General features: G+C 37.1%; 1 protein-coding gene across 1 annotated transcript in view; it reads left to right on the forward strand.

Annotated features, from left to right (window-relative positions):
- The window catches only part of sema5a (sema domain, seven thrombospondin repeats (type 1 and type 1-like), transmembrane domain (TM) and short cytoplasmic domain, (semaphorin) 5A), a 103299-nt gene extending 87754 nt beyond the window's left edge, over positions 1–15545 (forward strand). The window contains exons 17-22 of the mRNA XM_079447361.1: positions 3609–3818; positions 7021–7191; positions 8081–8236; positions 9406–9450; positions 10451–10662; positions 14353–15545. Of these exons, the coding sequence (XP_079303487.1) occupies positions 3609–3818; positions 7021–7191; positions 8081–8236; positions 9406–9450; positions 10451–10662; positions 14353–14472 (914 nt within the window). The 3' untranslated portion in view covers positions 14473–15545. The remainder of the gene's footprint in view (positions 1–3608; positions 3819–7020; positions 7192–8080; positions 8237–9405; positions 9451–10450; positions 10663–14352) is intronic.
- The last annotated feature ends 4844 nt before the right edge of the window (positions 15546–20389 follow it).

The raw sequence follows: 20389 nt of genomic DNA on the forward strand, positions 1-20389 counted from the left end.
GGGTACATATTTTCAGGGGGGCTCTGTGCCGCCTTTGTAGTACATTGTCATTTTTCTTTTAGCAAGTGCTAGTCTTTAGTGCTTAACCTTCAGCACAATAAAAATCAATACATGCACCATTACGTCTATTTGTTTGGTGGAGTAATGGTGGTGACTGGAGAGAAAATGCGGCTTAACAGTCGGGCCACTTATCTTAAAACCTTGAGTTTTTCTGCAGCATAAACCAGAGGCTGTAACAGATGATGGCTCGTGTTTTGTAATTTGGCTATGAGTGATGCCTTCATTTATCTGAGAAACAATAGCACATCACTTCAACTTGTGACTTAAGCATTATTTTCTCATCTAAATAGCGTGCTGCAAGGACGGCGCTGTCTCTCTTTGTCTTTCCTTCTCTTCATTTCTTTTAGAACAACTTGATATCTTCAAGGCTGTTTACTATCAAGTCCACACAACTTTGTCATCTGTTAGAATTTCACTCAGATTCTGCAGACCTAACAGCTTCAGCTAGCAAATGTCTGCGGGGTGCATTACACCCATGTCCTTCCAGATTTTCCTTGTCAGTGATTCTGGTCTTCACCCTATACAGTGAGGTCTAAAAGGATCCAGATGAAAATTTGTATTTCTTGGAAGTGGATCTTTTATAACTCAGAAGTTTCTAGTGAGATCTCAGTTATGTTTCATTTAAAGCTGCCGATCTTTTATGTACTTGTTTATTTTGATCCGAAAATAGTATTAACTTTGTGAATTATTCTAATTGACCATTCAGCAATAATACAGTTTTTAAATACCACTGCCATTAAAAACACTGAATTATTGTGCTGTTACAATATGGCATTAATAATACTATAACATAACATAATATATATTAAAATTATATATAAATACAATACAATACAATATCGATCAACTCAAACCTTAAAAATAAAATATAGATAAAATATCATCAACTTAAATTAAAAGATTTCAAATAAAGCAAGGTTTTAAAGGTAAGTTACTACTTTGAAATATAGAAGATTTTCATGATCTATAATCATTGAGAATTCTACACATATACGAAAGTATAAACATGTTCATAAAAAAACACGTGAAAGAGTAAAGATCATATTAAAAAGGAAAAACTTAAAGAAATGACATACAGTAACAACATTTGTAGCTTAATTTAATGTGTAGATTATAGCTCAGATCAATTGCTTTTGGAATCATTTTATGAGAAATTCGAAGTACATTTTATATTCTTTGCCATTTAATTACATATTTACTTTTGTCTCTAGAGAACAGATGTCCCGAGACGTTCGCAAAGATCGGGATCGGGGGCCGATTGAGTTATTTTTAACCTGATCAGGATCGGTCATATTTTGCCCTATAATGTTCGATCACCTCTGCCGTCACACAAGTTTGGTAACAAGAGCGCTGGCTGTGACAGCTGTGTCTGCAGTGTGGAAATGTGCAGCGGAACAGCCACTTGTAATATCTGCTGCTCGAGCTTCGTTCAATAATACCACTTGAATACCAAACCCCCAAAAAAGTGGACAGATTACAGCGAGCTCTGTGACGCTGTGATAGAGAACACATGTTCGTCAGATTTCTTCCCTCATACAGCGCTCTTCCAGAGCTTTACAACAAACTTAATTACACAGATGAGAAGCATATTAGCAGCTGTCCGCTAACACGACAGATATGCTGATTTTCCTTTATTTCAAAGTGAACGTTCAAAGATATACTGTATATACAGTATGTGAGTATCACAGAGTGAACTTGCAGTATTGCGTTGAGTGTTTAAGTTTTGAGGCAATGTTATTCTGTCTCATGAGGACATGTCCAGCTGCAGTAAAAGCATGTAAACCACTTCATTGATAAAGAGGGCCATTTAAATGTTTAATCCAACCCTACTATTTGATTTAGTTGAAAAGATAAATTACATTATGTACATTATCTATAGTATGCTGAACTGTTAAATAGTCATATTTTATCTGAATAGGCTATACCTGGATCGTGCACCTAGCACTAATACAAGTATCGGATCGGGACTCGGATTGGCAGATACTCAAAATAAAATGACTCGGATCGGGGGCACAGAAAGTGAGATCGGGACATCCCTATTTGGCACATATCAAACACTCAATTTCAATAATGCTTTTTTAACAGTGGTCTCATGTGTATCCAATTTTACAGTGTATTAGCACCACATGTTCTTCAACTGACATTTTGTTTGTCAGGTACATCTAGCGGCATTGCCAGCGCTGGACGCCATGGTAATTATATGTGTTTGCAGAGGCGTTAGCCACCCACTACAGGGACCCATCAAGGAGTCAATTCTAATTGCCAACCCTCCAACTTTTAATAAGCATTGGTGACCGCTAGGCAGTTTACTGCCACTCTGGGGAATACTGTAAAAGCCACACACTTAATCTACAAAAGCTATTTGATTTCATGATTGTGACTTTCGCCAGACGAAGTTTTGATCTTATCGTCATGGACACGTCATAGAATACTAGACAGGATGACTAAAATTGCTCGAGCATGTGAGTCAGCGGCATCTGTTTCCAAGTATTTTACTTCAATTTATCTGCTTTGCTCTGCATGCGAGTTTAAAATCTGGCAAGTATTACGAGGTCAAAATGCAATTCCACAGTGCGACTTTATACTTCGGTAAAAATCGATGCGGTCAGTCATTCTTTGGTTTAAGTCACTGAACGCAGCACGGTTTGTTTACCTGCGGGTCTAGCACCTCTGTTCCCATTAGCCATCAGAGCCGGGCACAGCGCTTAGAGGTGTGAGTAGATTATGAAGTAGTCTATTACCTTTGAGAGGTATGTGTGCTGTGGTGCTGAAGAGACAGACTATAGTTCAACCCATGTAGCGCTGCCATCTCAACGTTACCTGCTCGGAATGGATAAATGGCTGTGGCTTGGAGGGACTGTCACTGTTAGATATCCCTCTTGGTAAGGAGAAACATAGAGGTCAGACTGCAGACAGACTTACGGTTAGCTTAGAGAACAAATACAGAGAATTATGTCTGAATGTTAAGATACAGTATATGAGCAGCTGTTACTGTAGTTCAACCGGTAGAGCATGGCACACCAAGATCACAGGTTAGATACCCAGGGAGTTCATGTAATGCTAAAACAATTTTGGTGTTTTTCACTTAAAGGATAATTTGGACCATTTTTCGAGTGCATTATTCCTTTACAGGGATAGTTCAACCTTAAATAAAAATTCTGTCATCATTAATCCTTCTAATGTTATTTAAAACCTACATTTGACCTTCTTTCTCTGTGGAACAGAATAGAAGATATTTTGAGAAATCTCTCAGTGGGTTTTGTGTCCATTCAATGGAAGTCATTGGTTACCAACGTTCTTCAAAATATCTTCTTTTGTGTTCTTCAGAAGAAAGAAAGTCATACAGGTTTGACAAGACCTGTATGACTTTATGACAGAATTTACATTTTTGGGTGAACTTTTCCTTTATCCCCTTACACCTACATGTTGATAATGGGATTTGGGACCCTTCAACATGTCCGCCAGAGTTATAATCTTATGTCTCTGCATTAAATCTGTGTCAGACTAGCTCGGTGCCGACTCTACCTCTTGGTTTGTTCTTGTTTTAGGAGATTTGCTACGTTCAGGCCGTATCACTGGACTGACCATAAATGGAGGTTGGTCTGCTTGGGGTCCTTGGAGCCAGTGCAGCCGAGACTGCAGCTCAGGGGTACGAAACCGTAAGCGTACCTGCTCAAATCCCAAACCCAAATATGGAGGAATCACCTGCCTCGGACCCACCCAGGAGTTTCAAGAGTGCAACACGACCCCTTGTCCAGGTTAGTGGTTGCTTATGAACACACTGTAACTAGAACGTTTATTATTGTTTGCAAATAAACTCTTCGTTTGTCACTGAGATGACAATACGAACAGTCCGGAAATGGAATAAAAGTTACCAAACATCAACATATGATAACAAAAATCTTCCGAACCGGTTTCAAGCAGCGCATTTAAAAACATAGAAGGCAGTCTCTCCGTTTTAAGGTGCGAAGACCTCAATTTGCTGTCTGAAATGGAAAGAAATCTCTGTGGTATCGTTGTGTTATAATCACATTTCAGGCTCATTCTAGCGACAGGGTTCAGTCATTTAAAGCCTGCGACAAGGCACTACACCCACTCCAAATGTTCAAAAAGGAGGTGGCGCTCCCTAATTAAATGAGTGCTCGTGGTTTCATGGGGTGGAAACGTGCCGTCTAAATGGAAAACTGGGGTTTTTATGATACCTATCATTAAACAAGACACAATCAGGCAATGCGGAATTAGTTTTGCAATCATTATTATTCAATAGGCCAGTTTTTGGAAATGAACGTCGCCTTGAACCGTCAAGCCAATGCATACGGTGCTCTACGGCACCTATCACTCCCACCTTATGATATGCTGTGAACCTAATTGTTCCTCATAACTAGATCTCACATATTGGCTATGAAATGACAGGACCGGGACCTGTGGGACTGCTTCATTACCAAAGATATCGAGGTTCTGTTAGTCCTGATTAGCATTTATTGATGTTTTCTCTACCGGAGTAATTGCCAGCAAATCAGGTATCCGAGAACAGATTTCATAAACATTGGGATGACAAATTGTACAACCACCCATAAGAGCCAACTGTCAGTCAGCAGAGTTAATTCAGCCACTCTCAACTTCCAACGAAATGGCTTAGTAGCGCTTAGATGCAATGGCTTCTTGATACAGACTGCCACAGAATAATATAGATGGCTTTCATCAAGCGTGTCCCTGCAGGAATTTTGAAAAGAACACATCAAATCGCTCTACATCCCCATAAGTGTTTTGGAATCAGAGCATGCCTGTGACCAATGCTCTCACTGTGTCTTTCATTGGTTCTGTGCTTCTACCTCCTCGCAGAGTTAAATCTTTACACTTCTAGTCAGACCTTTGAAATGCAATATTTTGTTTTGCGAGAGAGGGAAGCCGCTGTCCCCCGTTGTCTTTTCTTCTTTCGGGCCACAAGGGTGAAATGAGATGATCAGTCACACGTTGGCAGAAATTGACTGATCTGTCATTTTTCGCGATAGAGAAATTACAACACATGATGAAGCGCAGCACATGGTTTACCCATGCCTTTTATGAAAGTCATTCGGAAATGCTTAAGTAAAAGATTTCGCTTTTCCACCAGTGGGTGATGCAGGATAAATGGGTTTAAGATCTGATCCTGGATCAGCATTCTCTACTCATTCTTTCTGTACTGTAGTACAACAGAAATGATTTGTGCTACAGTACAGGTTCTTTTCCTCATCAGTTAGTGAGTATGCTTAAAATGCTACATATTACATTTTAATTTTGAAAGAAAGTAAACCAAAATGTATACTGCTAATATAAGTTGCATTTCATTTTACATTCATTAATTTAGCAGACACTTTTATCCAAAGCGCATGCCTTACAAATATGAAAGCATTTAACATTTTGTGTAATAAGCCAAACTGTGTGTTCTCTATGTATGGAAGACTTGAATGACCTAATTGCTAAATTGCAGCATAAAATATTAGTGTATTGCCTGGAATGACCCATAATGCAGTGTTCTCAATTTATCTGTGATTTTCACTGTTACGTATATTCATTCAATCGTCATATTAGTTTATTATTGATTTATTTACGTATAATTATGCCACATTGTATAAAACAGACACATTGCAAAAAAAATTTTATCGTCATAATGATACATTTACTTGACAAGAAAAATAACATTAAACCTGTTTTTCTGGGGGGTAGAATCAGAAATAAAAAGTCAGTTTATGTTTAAAACAAGCCAAAAATCTACAAATAATTCGATGAACTTGTGTTAAGTTGAATTTTCTAACCTCTATGGCACATATCTCACATATAAACAGATTTACTTATAATTTTAGTAGAAAAACAAGACCTATCTTATGTCCTTTTGCGTATCAAGTAAATAATATATATTGATTTAAATTCTTTGATAAAATAGGTAGGAAGTAGGAAAATTCATTTTTGCAGCACAAAATAGTGGTATTTGTCGTCTAGGTGTGATTGTAAGATTTGATTGCATAGCTTCACATACTTCTTTTTTAAATAGTACGCACTGTACAATATACAATGCAGATTGCAGTATGGCATTCCATGTCAAATATAGCCCAAGTGTCTAATGTTAGTGACATGAACACTCAACCCCGTTCCACTAACACCTCAGGCTGTGAATGTTAATGTAAAAAATCTGCGCGCTTGTTTTTCTTTAATTAGTGTTAAGAGAGTCATAGTGTTTTGCGAGTTGTTCTGTTGCTCTAGTTGTCACGGGTGATGACCCTGAGCTTGGCACTCGCTGAAGAGGAGAGAGAGTGAATTGATGCTTGGTTTAGCCTCATTAATTAGAGCAGAGGGCAGGGTTAGCACATCAGGGAGATACACACATTGTGTGTCTCTCTCTCTCATTGTCAAACCCCCTTTATTCTCAGAGTAATCAGCATCTGGCTGGAGCTTGTTTTGACATATCACACACACATATTGTTTTATTGTAGTAATTTATAAGATGTAAGTGGAGTTTTTTTATTAATTGCACTTTTTTAGAATTAAACGGGCTACCAAGCTTTAAGACATTTGCGTTAATGTTTACATACTGTAGTTGTGACATCATAAACATTCTTATTTTATTGTAGAGCAAGAAAACGTTTTTTTCCAATTATATAAACCTGAATTATATATATTTTTTTAATTTGACACAATTTGTAATTTTTACATTCTATACTGTAAAAAAGAATACATACAATACAAATACATAAAATAACATACATAAAATATATACAAATAACGTATATAAAAAATATCGTACAGTATATAAAAATAACGTAACTGCAACTGCACCCTTTTTATTTTCATTTGCATTCACCCTAAAAATGTTTGTGAAAAATATTCCTATATTTCGTCCTACGCGTCAGACTCTTGTCCCAAGATAATTCATGACACATGCAGCAGTAATAACTTTTTAATTTTCCCCTCACATCTTTTCAGTGGATGGAAGCTGGTCGTGCTGGTCACCTTGGTCCAAATGCTCGGTGACGTGCGGTGGAGGCCACTACATGCGCACACGCAGCTGCAACAATCCTCCACCTGCCTACGGAGGTGACATCTGCCTGGGCTTGCATACTGAAGAGGCCCTTTGTAACATCCAACCCTGCCCCGGTATGGCCTCACACAGGCACAATCACATGCTTTAACTCCCGCACCAGCTAGCACCCACACCTTTTTCTCTGTCAGAAAATTACAAGCCTTTTACCGAACAGGAGCCCTTTGTCTTGTACCTGCGTGTTTCATGTATGAAGCGGCCCGTGGGGCATGCCAAAGGCGGAAATCTAAATGTCACACTTCCTACAAAAGCAAATGGTAAAGCCGGGTTTGCGATAGGAGGATAATATGCACCAACCCGAGATAAGACGATTGATGGCCGAGTCAAACTTTGCACATTGATCCGCCGAAAGGTGAACGGCAGAGGAGCGCTTGTATTCAAATGTCAGTCCATCCATTAGTGAAAAGTGTGTCGAGGTTATGGAGTGACCTTTTATTAGCTGCGTTCAGGTCTCCCTGTCACTTCACTCATTACAGGTACACGTGTATCTGAAGCGTGCAGGATGGAAACAGGGGATTGGGGGAAGTGAGGAGAATGTAAAACAGGAGAACCTTGCGTTGAAGTTTTCATAAAAAGAACTTCGACCTCTTCTCATTACATTTAAATGAAGTTAGCTGCACGGTTACTCTGATGCCAGATAAGCACCTATTTCACATAGTAATCGTCATTTACTATAAAGTGTATGTGACTCTTTCTTCTGTGGAACACAAAAGACGATATTTGAAGAAATATCTCAATCATTTTGTGTCCATACAATGAAAGTCAACGGGGACCAGTGTTGTTAGGTTACCAACATTGTTCAAAATATCTTCTTTTGTGTTATGCAGAAGAAAGAACGTCAATTAGGTTTGGAATGACATGGGTTTCATTTTTGGGTGAACTATCCCTTTAAATAAGTAAAGTGTTCAACCCCGACATCTGATGTGCTGTTGTTGTCATACACAGAGAGCTGGTCTGATTGGTCCGAATGGTCCCCATGCGACTCATCAGCGTCTCAGGTCCGACTGCGGCACTGTGATGTCTTGTTTCCCACCGGAAACCAGTGCTCGGGCAACAGCAGCGAAACCCGCGCCTGTCTGCCCATCTCAAACTTCATCCCAGGTGGGTACCCGCACACACACTTAAACACTTCCAATATCGATCTCAGGACAAACAAGGATCTTCCCTTATTGACAAGAAGTAATGCGAGACACACCAAACCATTGATTTCTGCAGTGTAAGGATAATTAGCCTCTCATCCCTTCCCTTGTCTAAGTGGCACGATCGAATGAATGCGTTACAATGATACTTTCTCGTGCAGCATTTGCATTTACAAACTCAGAAAACTTGAATTACTTCTGCTGCGAATTGGAAAGATATTCAGGTACCAGAACCAGAAATCCACTATTTCTTTTGATGACGGCCATAAAACAGTTTTAGGAAATGAGCTATTGGGAACTGTTATTTTAATCTAAATGATCATTCATTTACACGCAGCAGAACCCAAACCTCATAGTGTAACTGCTTAAATCATTTGGATTGACACTGTGAATAGAAAATGGTGTTTGTAACTCGCATTACGCTAGACAAACTCCTTTTTTTTGGTGCACAGTTTGTGTTTCATTATGTGTCCTTTTAGAGAAACCGTGCTGATAAATGAGCTTACGGTGCTTTTTCATAGCCTCTTATGAGAAACTTGTTAATATGTCAAAATAGTAATATAGCTCTTTCGCTACTGTATAAAACAAGCCTTTGAGTTTGACAAGTTTCTTAATTTTTTTATTAAATTAAGTGTCTCTTCAAAACATATGTGGCAAACATAAATGTTATATTGTCCAAACATAAAGTAGCAAATTGTAAAGACCGAAGGACTGTCTTATCTTTGAATAACTGGCAAATGAGCTAAGCTGTAAACAATAACATCAATTTAATGTGCGCGTCTTGAAAATGGTAAATATCTCAAAAGTATGGCCGTCAGGGGAGTTATAACCTCACTTCCAGTGTAGCACAGGGAGTGAATTTTAAGAGGCATACTAGTAAATATTACCATACAGAAGCCTCTTGTCTTTCTCAGAGTAACGTTTCATTACAGCTCATTAGAAAAGTTTCATACCTCATTTACTTCCATTACTGATCATATAAATGCACTGCAGGTTCCCCATCCCTTATTCAGCGCTTTGAATTTCACGATAATAGGTCGACTTTGAAATTTGGCTGGTATAATGTTCAGAAATGTTGCTAGATCTCATTTATCAGTTTGATGGATTCATATTTCTCTTTTTTTTCTTTAGAAACTTCTGTTGCACGTTCAAGTCAAGAGGAAAGATGGTGTGGAGGTACGTGTAATCCTTACAAACTCTTAAAGAGGCCAACATGGAAATTTCTGTCATGGATTACTCTAAAATTGAAAAACATTTTCATAAATGTATTTGTTCTGTCGAGCACAAAGAAAGATATTTTTTGTTCTGTTTTTAACATATTTTGAGGAATGTATGAAAGCAAACAATTCTGGGGCACCTTTAACTACCATGTAAATGTTTTCTACTATGGTGTCAAAGGGGCCTCAGAACTGTCAGTTGCTAACATTTTTCCAAAAATTTTCTTTGTGTTCAACCGCACAAAGAGGGTGACTAAAGGATGAAATCATTTTATTTTTGGGTGAACTGTCCCTTTAATGTCCCCTGTGTTTGTAATTACCAACAAGTAAAGAAATGAACATGAATAATGAGAAGAAAGTGAGAAGAAAGAGATAAGGGAAATGAGAGGCAGCATGGCTATGTTGGAAGTCAGCCACATACTTCTGATGTTGCAGACTCAAAAATCTGTGGAAATTGCAGGGGATCTCTTGAATTAGTGCTAAATGAATGGCCTGTAATTCTATTGGACTTCATCCAAATATTTATTGATTTTAGTCTGCGCTGAAGCTGTGAGAAATATTGTGCGGAAACACTCAAATTCATTTGCGAGAGAACCGTATCCACGAATCTGAAGTTTAAAGCGGCACATGCAGAAATCCACAGAGGCTATGTAGTGTATCAATATTTTTCTGTCTTGTTTTGGTGATATCAACAAATATTGACAGTCAATTATATACACAGCAAAACTGCTCTATGGTAAAGACAGCGCTTCATGTTAAGTCAAACAGAAAACAGTTAAAAAGATTTGTTATTGTCTCCCTGTGACGCGTTTCCATTTTTAACAATTATTGTCTGTTCATGCATTGATACGCTGAGAAATATCAAATGTAGTTTTAATTGGCCCAGGCACCAAAATCAATGCCGCCATCATGTTTACATATAATCTTTTACCCAATTTGTTGTTCTCTACCGTTTCCAGACTTCAATGTGTTCCACATGATCGCCGTGGGACTGAGCAGCTCTATACTGGGCTGTCTGGTGACCTTGCTGGTGTACACTTACTGTCAGAGATACCAGCAGCAATCCCATGATGCCACTGTCATCCACCCTATCTCTGCCGCCCCACTCAACACCAGCATCACCAACCACATCAACAAACTGGACAAGTATGATTCAGTTGAAGCCATTAAGGTCAGTATTATCCGCTCTCACTATCAGTAACCTGTGCTTAAAATAGAAAGCAGTCTGTGTGACGTGTTCTTGATGAGTGCCATTGTGTTTGAATCAGTTCATGCATTCATACACTGCTTTCTCATAAGTGACCAGGTTTTTTTGTGTAGTCAGTGTTCAAATTATATTAAAAAAAAGGTCACTCTTCAGTATAGGGGGAAATTCTCGCCATTTAAAAACTATTCATTTCGACTTTTTTCTAAAAGGAACTCTTCATTTGTTCCTTATTAATAGTTAGTAAGGTAGTTGTTAGGTTCGGTATTGGGTAGGATTAGGGATGTAGAACATGGCCATTCAGAATATCTGCTTTCTAAGTACTAATGAACAGCCAATATGCCAATAATAGACAATAATAATTGCCCCCTATATTGATGTGTTACCAAAAAATATTGTCAATGTGTTCTTACATGACTATTATTTTGCTTAAAGGTTTGTCTTTTATAGCGCAATAAGTGTGTAAAGAGAATTTGTTGAGAAATGTTTGCAGTCATATTAATCATGCAAATGTAACATGTTTAATTAAGATGAGAAAAATAAGTTTTTACCTTAGGTTTTAACCATAGGTTACTGATAGGTTAGATATCTGTATTTGGTGGATTCAATTCCAATGTGAAGTCTCTCTTTTAGTTTCTTAAGTTATGCATAGTCAAGTAAGTAAATTGTCCTATCCATAACAGTCTATATTCCTCATAATTAGGCAGATTAAATGAAAATAAAAAAAGATTTTATGTTCTACAAAGAGCCATCCCTTCTCCATGTGTTGGGTATTATTGCCTCTGGGTTGTACATTTTAATTCACAGAAATCCTACAAAGTATGTCGTCTCTCAAAAACATGCATCTTTTTTGTCACATCCATAACGCATGAATTTTTCTCTCTTTTAAAACAGAAAATTCATGCATAGACTGAAATTGTTCTGATGTCTTAACTCATCATCAGGGTTTAGTAAAAAATGAACGGATGATTCAATATATTGGTCATGAATACATTCTCTGAGAATGAGGTTTCATCTTAATAACATAAACAAACACGCATGCGCACTTTTGTGACTCTAATTTAACTTCCGATACACATTCACAAACCATAAAGTGCCTGTAGATTATTTCTGATAACAATCAAATGAAACCGAGAAGAACGGTTGCTTGGCTAAACTTGTCTCTCCAATATTTTGAATTTAGACTCCGATACCAAGCTCAACCACTAGATGTCAATGTACCATACGGTTAGTTTAAATGCGACCAAACTACAGGACCCATTCAACAAATCTTTTATTTAATACAATTGTTATACAAAAAATAGTAATGTTAACTAATATTAACATGAACATAAAATTAAATAGAAATAGAAATAGTTATATTATTAGACAATAGCCAAACACAAACCGGAAGTTAACTGGGGGTCAGTTACCCTCGCATCAGATGAAACAGTCTATGTAAAACAATTGGGCTGAAAATGTCACATCCATGAGCTGGAGTTGCGAATCAGAGACGCATCTGAGACATTTTTTGTTATATAAACCATTTTTCTTACTCTTGAGTCAGCAGAAGACTTTGCTAAGAAAGCAAAAACTCTACATTACAGAGCTTTCTCCCTTTAATCTCATTGCTGTCTTCTACAAACAATTGTGACATTAAAGTGATTTTCCCCTTATACAGTAGGTTATGCTACAAGTACTGTATATGATACCGAGATCATTTTACCCAGAGAAAACAATATTATTTAACATTTACAGTAGTGCTTGATCTGTGCCGCATTATACTGTGCTTTAAAATGATGCCATGCATTAGGAGATCTGGACACATAGATCATTTTGTCATAAGCACAGTAAAATTAAAGCTCAGCCTCATTTTTCAAACGCAGTCAGAATAACAGTTACGCTTCATTAGACTTGAATGTAAAAGACTGATGACTAATTACCCAAAGGGCTCCACGGTTATTGCTTGTTGCGTATTTCAACTGCACTGGAATCACATGGCTTACAAACATCCCGAGTGTTTTTACTGTACTTTCACTTTATTAGCTCTTCAGGTCAGATTCATCTCGTCTGGCTCAGGGTGAATGAAAATGATTCGACTACAGAATATATAAGTTATTGTCATGTACTTGTATTATCTTTTATGTCTCCTTTTAAATGTTGTTGGTTTGGTACTGTATGGAGTGGTGAATGTTTTTTAACATATACAGGATGCTTAAAGTAACACAAAATCATGGCCATGTGTGGCATTTCACATTCTCCCCAAAATGAAAAAGATAATTAAGGTTATGGCAATAATAACAAAATATGTAAAAGTAGAATAGTCATCGGACTACATTGAGATGTTCTTGAGAGAGAACTTGACCTCCTTTAAAGTGGACGTTGGCGTGTTTGTCTCCATTAGTGTGAAATGTCCCTGTTCACATTCCTGACAGATGAAATCAAACTCTCATGTCGTCCCCATCAAATATTCTCTTTCAAATACATTACTGAAATAAAATGGGTTCGAATATCTTTTCATGTTGACTTTATTGATAGCTTCACAAATGGAGCGTACCATCAAATAAAGCCCTGGTCTCCTCTTACCAAATCAATGTAGAAAGCGTCTCCTGCTATCTTGAGGGTGATTGTACTCCCTTCCTCTTACAGCCTGACGTTTCCATTCTCTTGCCTTTGGACGAACACCACATTTGCCAGCCTTTGTCTTCTAACACTGGTGTAGCGCGAGGCCTGGAGATTTTCTACTAACTCTCGACCGGCATAACCATCCTCTCCTCTGACTCACAGACCTCTCGCGAGCCCCCTCTCCTCCCCCTGACCCTCGTGTACGTGACAGGTGTGATCGCCCATTCGTTCTGTTTGCATTTGTCACCGGCATTTCCCATCATCCCCTCAGAGCAGAAACTTGTGAGAAGGCAGTGTAAATTTCCCACATTTGGTGTCATGTTTTGGCACGGCGATGTCCGGAGCTATTTGGCTGCATGTAGTTTATTTTTATTTTCAGCATCACCTTGGAAATCGGATTTATCTTCTGTTCTGGGTTATTATTTTTACTTGTTTGTTATTGCCACCCTACTGTGCTCTCTTTTGGTGTATGGCTTTGTAGAATTTATTGAAGTGTTTTTCTATGTACAGGATTTTTGAAGTTTTAAACAAAGACAGAATAAACATCTATTTACAGTAAGATAAAAATTTTCATATTTGTGAAGGTTAAGTATTTTATCGTTATGGTTATCCAATCAGAACAACTTTACAATTTATGTCCTCTTTTGGATGAGATTGTGTGACCATGTGGGTGGCAGAAACAACTAAAACATTTCTGGTACTGCTTAATTTTGCTTGGAAAAGTTTTGTTCACTTTGCCATTTTCATCTCTTTTGAAACAGATATTAGATCATGACATGATGCATGTCATGTATATGTTTCAAAATTTTCACAAATAATTTTATAGTTTCCCTGACCAGTATTTGAAGTTAATGACGTATAGTCAGCCAATCAGATCAGCCTGTTTCATGGTTTGGCCATCATTAAGTTTCAAAGCAACTTTTAATTTGTGTGACTTTGTTTTCATGTTTGTCTGGATCCACAACCGCAGATGTCATTTCTAAAATATGCTAATTTTAAGTCTCTGTACTGTTATCTCTGTTACTAAAAACACTTTTTCCCTTTCATCCACAGGCTTTTAATAAGAATAACTTGATGCTGGAGGAGAGAAATAAATATTTCAACCCTCAGCTTGCAGGAAAAACATACACCAATGCCTACTTTACTGACGTTAATACCTACGACGACTTTTAAAAATGGATCAATGTTTCCAGTCATCTTCACCTTGGGGGACCAGTTCAACTGGGTTCAACTTCAGCACCTATTGATTTATTTTTTGGCATTGTGGTTTGTTCTGATAAAAAAGTGGGACCATTACAAACACCTATAAAGCTGTACAGAACCATTTTAACGTTAACAAGGACATCGCGCTATCCAGGTGTGTGGACGTCACTAAATAAACATGAACTTGTCCGTGGTGGACAAATACAGCAGGCTTCACTGAGAGTCGACTATAAACTCTGTGAAAGACCTGCCACTAAAGAGATGGCACATGGACTCTTTGCATGGTTTTCATCGATCGTGTTTTCCTTTATTGTTGCTAAATTGATTTGCATGGTTCGCATTCCAATGTTGTTTGTGGGCGGGCCTGCGTCCTGTTTGGGTGTCGCTTTTCTTGGATTGCTTTGTCTCCTGTGCTGAATCCGAAGCCCCCGTGCCTAACAGGACCTACTGTGGTCTCCGGTGCATTAACCTTGCCTAAAAGGAAAACGGTCACAACTAACATACACATTAGATATGTAGATGGTCTTTAAAAATGTGTTTGTGTATCTTAAATTTGGGGCACTTGTAAGTCAAGCTCTTCGCAGTGGTTGAAATCTCTGTGTTTTTTGTTGTACAAAACACTTTTAATGACGCATATGTCAGTGTAGCTTTTATAGACGAGTTTAATCTAAAACCAAGTAATCCTATTCAGCCACCAAAACAAAAATTCTCATATTAACATTTGTCTTTATGTGGTGTAAGGTCTTAAAAAAGGAGAGAATGTGAAACACAGCGGGACCTTTTTATGTAATCCATTGATCATTTGAATAATATATTTTTGTTTGTTTACTAGTTCAAGAAGATGGAAACAAGTATTAATGATAAAAACATGGTTTGTGATTTTTAGCATTGAAATGAATTAATCTGTTTAACAACACGTTGAAGATGGAGAGGTGTGTTCAGTGCTAGGAAATCCTTTTTTTTTCTATTTCTACTAATTCTTTTCTACTCGTAATTTTTTTGCTTGTTTAAATGTGCAACAATTAAAATGGCTTCATATACCTAACTGTGTTTGTTTTGATGCTTAAATCAAAATATATTGCTCGAATTCATGAGACGGGATCAATGCACTCTAGGTGAACGTGTCACCTAAAAGCAATTTCTCTCAGTTTCCTTCTTCAATTTGCTAGAGCATACGTGTGAGATGGTAATTGAGTGTCATAGATGCATCTCCTCCTGCCGTGGTGCTACGGGTGCTGAAATCACAGATTCCCAGCTGACTTCAGTGCTCCCAGAATCAATCACAGTTACTTTGACTCATGATCAAATAAGTTTAGATTACTGGCCTGCTCCTGTTTGTTCCCAGGGTGTTTACTTAAGTATGGGTGCCATTCATTTGTTAAAGTGACATGCCCGATCTGCTTCATTTAAGCCTGTTTCAGCTCTTAGTTTGTAAACATCCTTTGCATTGACTAATGTCTGAACCATGAGCTCAATTCCTATCTACACATTTGGTTCCTAAAGGTTCGACAAACAGACACTTACTCACAGATGCATTGCTACAACAATAACATCAATTAGGATTTTTCTGCCCCTTTTTTTATTCTCTGTTAGTGCAAACCTGACAATATATCATTGATTTCCGCGTAAAAACTCACTGTGACACAAATAAGTGTCATCACACTTACGCAATATAACATTTCACATATAAGTTACCTTCAAATGCACTGAAAAGACATTTCGTTGGATTTACTTATTTTTTGTGTTAGTTTACGTAATCTTTTGCAGTTTTACTAGTTTGCAATTGCAATACATTAGCTAACTTGCCACATTTACATTTACTCATTTAGCAGACGCTTTTATACAAAGAACAGAGAGTTCAGGGGGTTGTGACAGTTTTAGCATTCTAACTTGTTACCGCACAAGCAGTGAAAACTATGATTGGTGATGCATTGAGAGGCTGTGAAAATCAATGGTGTTTTCAGCTAAATGCGGTGTAGCCTGTGGAGAAATCATTACACTGTGATATAGAGACCTGCATCAGTCAATGTCTGCTGTAAGTTCTCTGTCATCCTGATTCAGGTTTAATTTTCACGGATGCTAAAGAATATCACATTGCAAAACAAATAAGTAATAAAATATTTACACGTATAACTCATAACATGGTGTTAGCAACGCAAACTATTTAAACCAGGTAAATTAAACCTGCCTGTGCATTAGGCTTACTTTGTAAGTTGGTTGAGATAAATGCATGCCAATATAGATGGTTTCAAAGCAACAACATGAACAAACGTTACTGTCTATTTGCAAATTTTTGGCCTAAACTTAATTTCCGATCAACATCCACAAAGAATATAGAGTCCCTGTAGATTATTTCTGATAACACACAAAAGAAATAACAAGTAAATTTCATAAGTTAGCAAGTTAAAACCGTTACTAAATGGGACAAAGTTACACAACCCATTTAACAAATTATTTGTTAAAACTAATATACAATAAAAGTCAACTTATCGTTTATTCAATACAATTATTTTACCAAAAATATCAATATATTTTATTGTCACACTTTATATTAAGGTCCAATTCTCGCGATTAATAAACCATTAACTACAATTTTTTCCCGCTCATTATTTTCCTCCCTTTATATTCCTCTCTGTTTCTCTCCTTCGTTGCTGTTGCGTTGTATTTACTACATCACCCTAGCCATCCTGCCTTGTTGGATTATTTGCTAACTGTGCTTTCTTCCAGTTCCAGTATTTGTGTGTATTGTGGATTACTTTGGACTGATCTGCTGTTTAGGATTACGTGTTTGCCTTCTCCCCCTGGACTCTGTTTGTACCTCAACTGACCCTCGACTGTTGTTTACCTTTGGATTACCCACTCGGACTCTGTTCGCACCTCGACCGACCTACCGCCTGTCTGACCCTGTCTCTGCCTAGCCCTTGGACTCTCTGAAGCTCTGATCTGCTTATTATTGTTTTGTTCCTGCTCATTATTATTATTATCCGATTAAACCATTATTTTGAATCTGCTTTTGAGTCCTTACCTTCTGTACCTGACATGTACATACTGTGGACTTATTACATTAAATATAATAACTGTCTAATAACTACTAACCCTGAACCTACCCCTAATCCTTATACTACCAGTAATTTCTTAATTAAGCACACTATAGGTGCACATACTGTAAAATAAAGTGCAACCCAATAAACTCAATATTTTTGCATATTAATAGTTAGTTAGGTTGTAACTGTATATACCGTAAATTGTTAGGCTACGGTATTGGGTAGGATTAGGGATGTAGAATATGTGCTTTATAAGTACTAATAAACAGCCAATATGCCAATAATAGCCATGCTAATAAACAACTAGGTAATAGTGAGAATTGGTCCCTATACTTAAGTGTTACCATAGTTATATTATAGTCACCAACAGATCAACAAACACAGAGCGTTTTAAGGTATCTTCAGGCCACGCGCTGTAGTTGATAATGTTAATATATAATATTGTTTAATGATATATTTTCCTAGATTTCATGTCTTGCTGTGTTTGTACCAGTTCATTAGAACTAAAAATGTTGTAAGTTAAGATACTTGAGTCTCATTGGTGTGGCTGTGGGGGTCAAGAGCTGATTTATTATAACTATAATCATCTTATTTAATAATATACCGTACTACCCGTTCTCATCGATCTGCGTATAAATACTGTAACACGCTGTTGCGATTCAATTCAATTTTATTTATATATTTATATATATTCACATTTTGCATTGTTCCAAAGCAGCTTTACAGGGGAAAAACAAACAAAAAAAGGGTAAAACACAGAACATGAATAGTTTAACTTGTTATAAAAAAGACTTAGTAAATAATATCTAATGTCAGCATGTCCTGGTGGTTTATTTAGCATATTTTGCATTAAGTGAATGCTTGGCGATATCGTGTATATGTACGGCAAAGTTCAATTCTGCCTGAATATTAACAATGTTTGCATGAGTGCAGTCATTTTAAAACGTACATGAAGAGGAAACACTGAAATAAATTAAATAATACTGTTTACAGGTTATAATACGCACGCATTAGGTTTAGGCTTTGGGTACAGGTTAATAGGACAATATGCACGTAATATAGGCATATTGTATGCACGCACAATTGAACTTTGGCCTAAGTATTAAGCGATATTGCAAACGCATATGTGATTTATACGCAATTGATGAGAATGGATTAGAATATAACATATATTTTGAGCAAAGGCTTTTGCAGTTCCTCCACATACTGTAAGTTGTAAAAGATGCATTTTTGCTCTTCTAAAACACCTTCTCCACTGCACACTTTGTCATATTCTAATATTAACGTTATCAATACCAAGTTATCATTCTGACCAGTGAAATGCTTACAAATGAAAGATGAGCTTAAGGTCAGAGGTTTGAACCTCACATACTGTTTCACTTTTATCAAAAATCGGCAAGCTGCATTTAAATCATATTACAAAAGGATTCAGAGTTAAACAAACAGTCTTAAGACAGCACAGAAATCTTCTTTTGCTGAACCTTGGTGTGCTCACAGTCTTTCTCTCGTCGTGAGATATGTAAAGAGAGAAGGATGAACGTCACCATAACGCCTTTGTACTGCCTGCAAGTCATTCTGGGTTTGCTTCGATCTGCCCTGTTCTTTAAAACCCTACATTGATTTAATTTGTCTTTTTGCTTCTCCCCCTCATTGGCTTTGGCTTTTAATTACAGAGGTTAGGACCTCCATTACAACAGCTGCTGTGGAGAACTAATATGACTTTCAACTTTGACGGGAGCTAATTTATTGACTCTTTGCGAATGTACTCTTATACTTTCTTTGTTGATGTGTCGCTTTGTTATTTAATGCGAGAAGTCGTGTCATAAATGTTGTGACAGCTAAATCAATCCACTTCACATATTTCAATATCACACACAAGTTCATTTCACATGATAGATAATTACATATTTAACATTGTTGTGATACCTCCTGCAGGGTAAAAGTCTCTTTTGCTTACTTCTCAGTAGCTATCGACGATTGCTGTGCTAGAGAAATTCTTCAATTCCTTTATTAAATACTCCAGCAAGTTACAGCTCATGCCATGTGTGCACAGCTGATGGGATACACAGTATATGTTAGGTCCTGTGTTAAATGCGCTTTATATAAACGAGATTAGCCATCTCGAGTTTGACACTCTATCTGTCATGCTGTTCATGACCTCCTGATCTTCTCCAAGAGGGTCTCTACCACAGCTCAGCACTTGCTTCATTTGTCTTTTCTACCTTCACTAAACAGCTTTAAGTCTCTGTGGGTCCTGTTCAACATATTGTCTTTTCTGGTCCCACACAGTAGCAATTATCACTGCCTCAATGATAAGTGCTTCTTTTGCTCTCTGACCTCACAGATGATAAGAACAATTGCCATTTGTGACCACAATTTCTGCCTCTATCGACATTTTGGACATAAAATTGCAGGTTATATATAACTAATTGTGTCAAATGAGACAGTTTTGGGCATTGTTTTTTACATACATATGTACATGCACTCAATAACTGATTTTTTATGTATATTGTTTATTCCTTCAAGCTTGTTCTTTCCCTGTGTTATTGTGGCTTTTAATACATCAGAACTGAACTTTTATAATTTACCCTTATTTTGAACTCTATGACATATTTCCAAGTCAAAAAATAAGATAATAAAAACAATAATAGTGCAAAATTAGATTTGTTCCATTGGGATTTGATAAGGTATCAACACGTCAGAATGTGATATTTCTGGCTCATATATTTTTGCATGCAGATTTGGTTATGTCAGCAGAAAAGAATAATAATTTTGAAGATGAAAGAAGTTATTACATTTCGATGAAACATTAAAGAAACAACTTTTTTTATAAAAGTGTCAAA

Source organism: Barbatula barbatula (assembly GCF_947034865.1).
Source record: "Barbatula barbatula genome assembly, chromosome: 23".
Classification (NCBI taxonomy): Eukaryota; Metazoa; Chordata; class Actinopteri; order Cypriniformes; family Nemacheilidae; genus Barbatula; species Barbatula barbatula.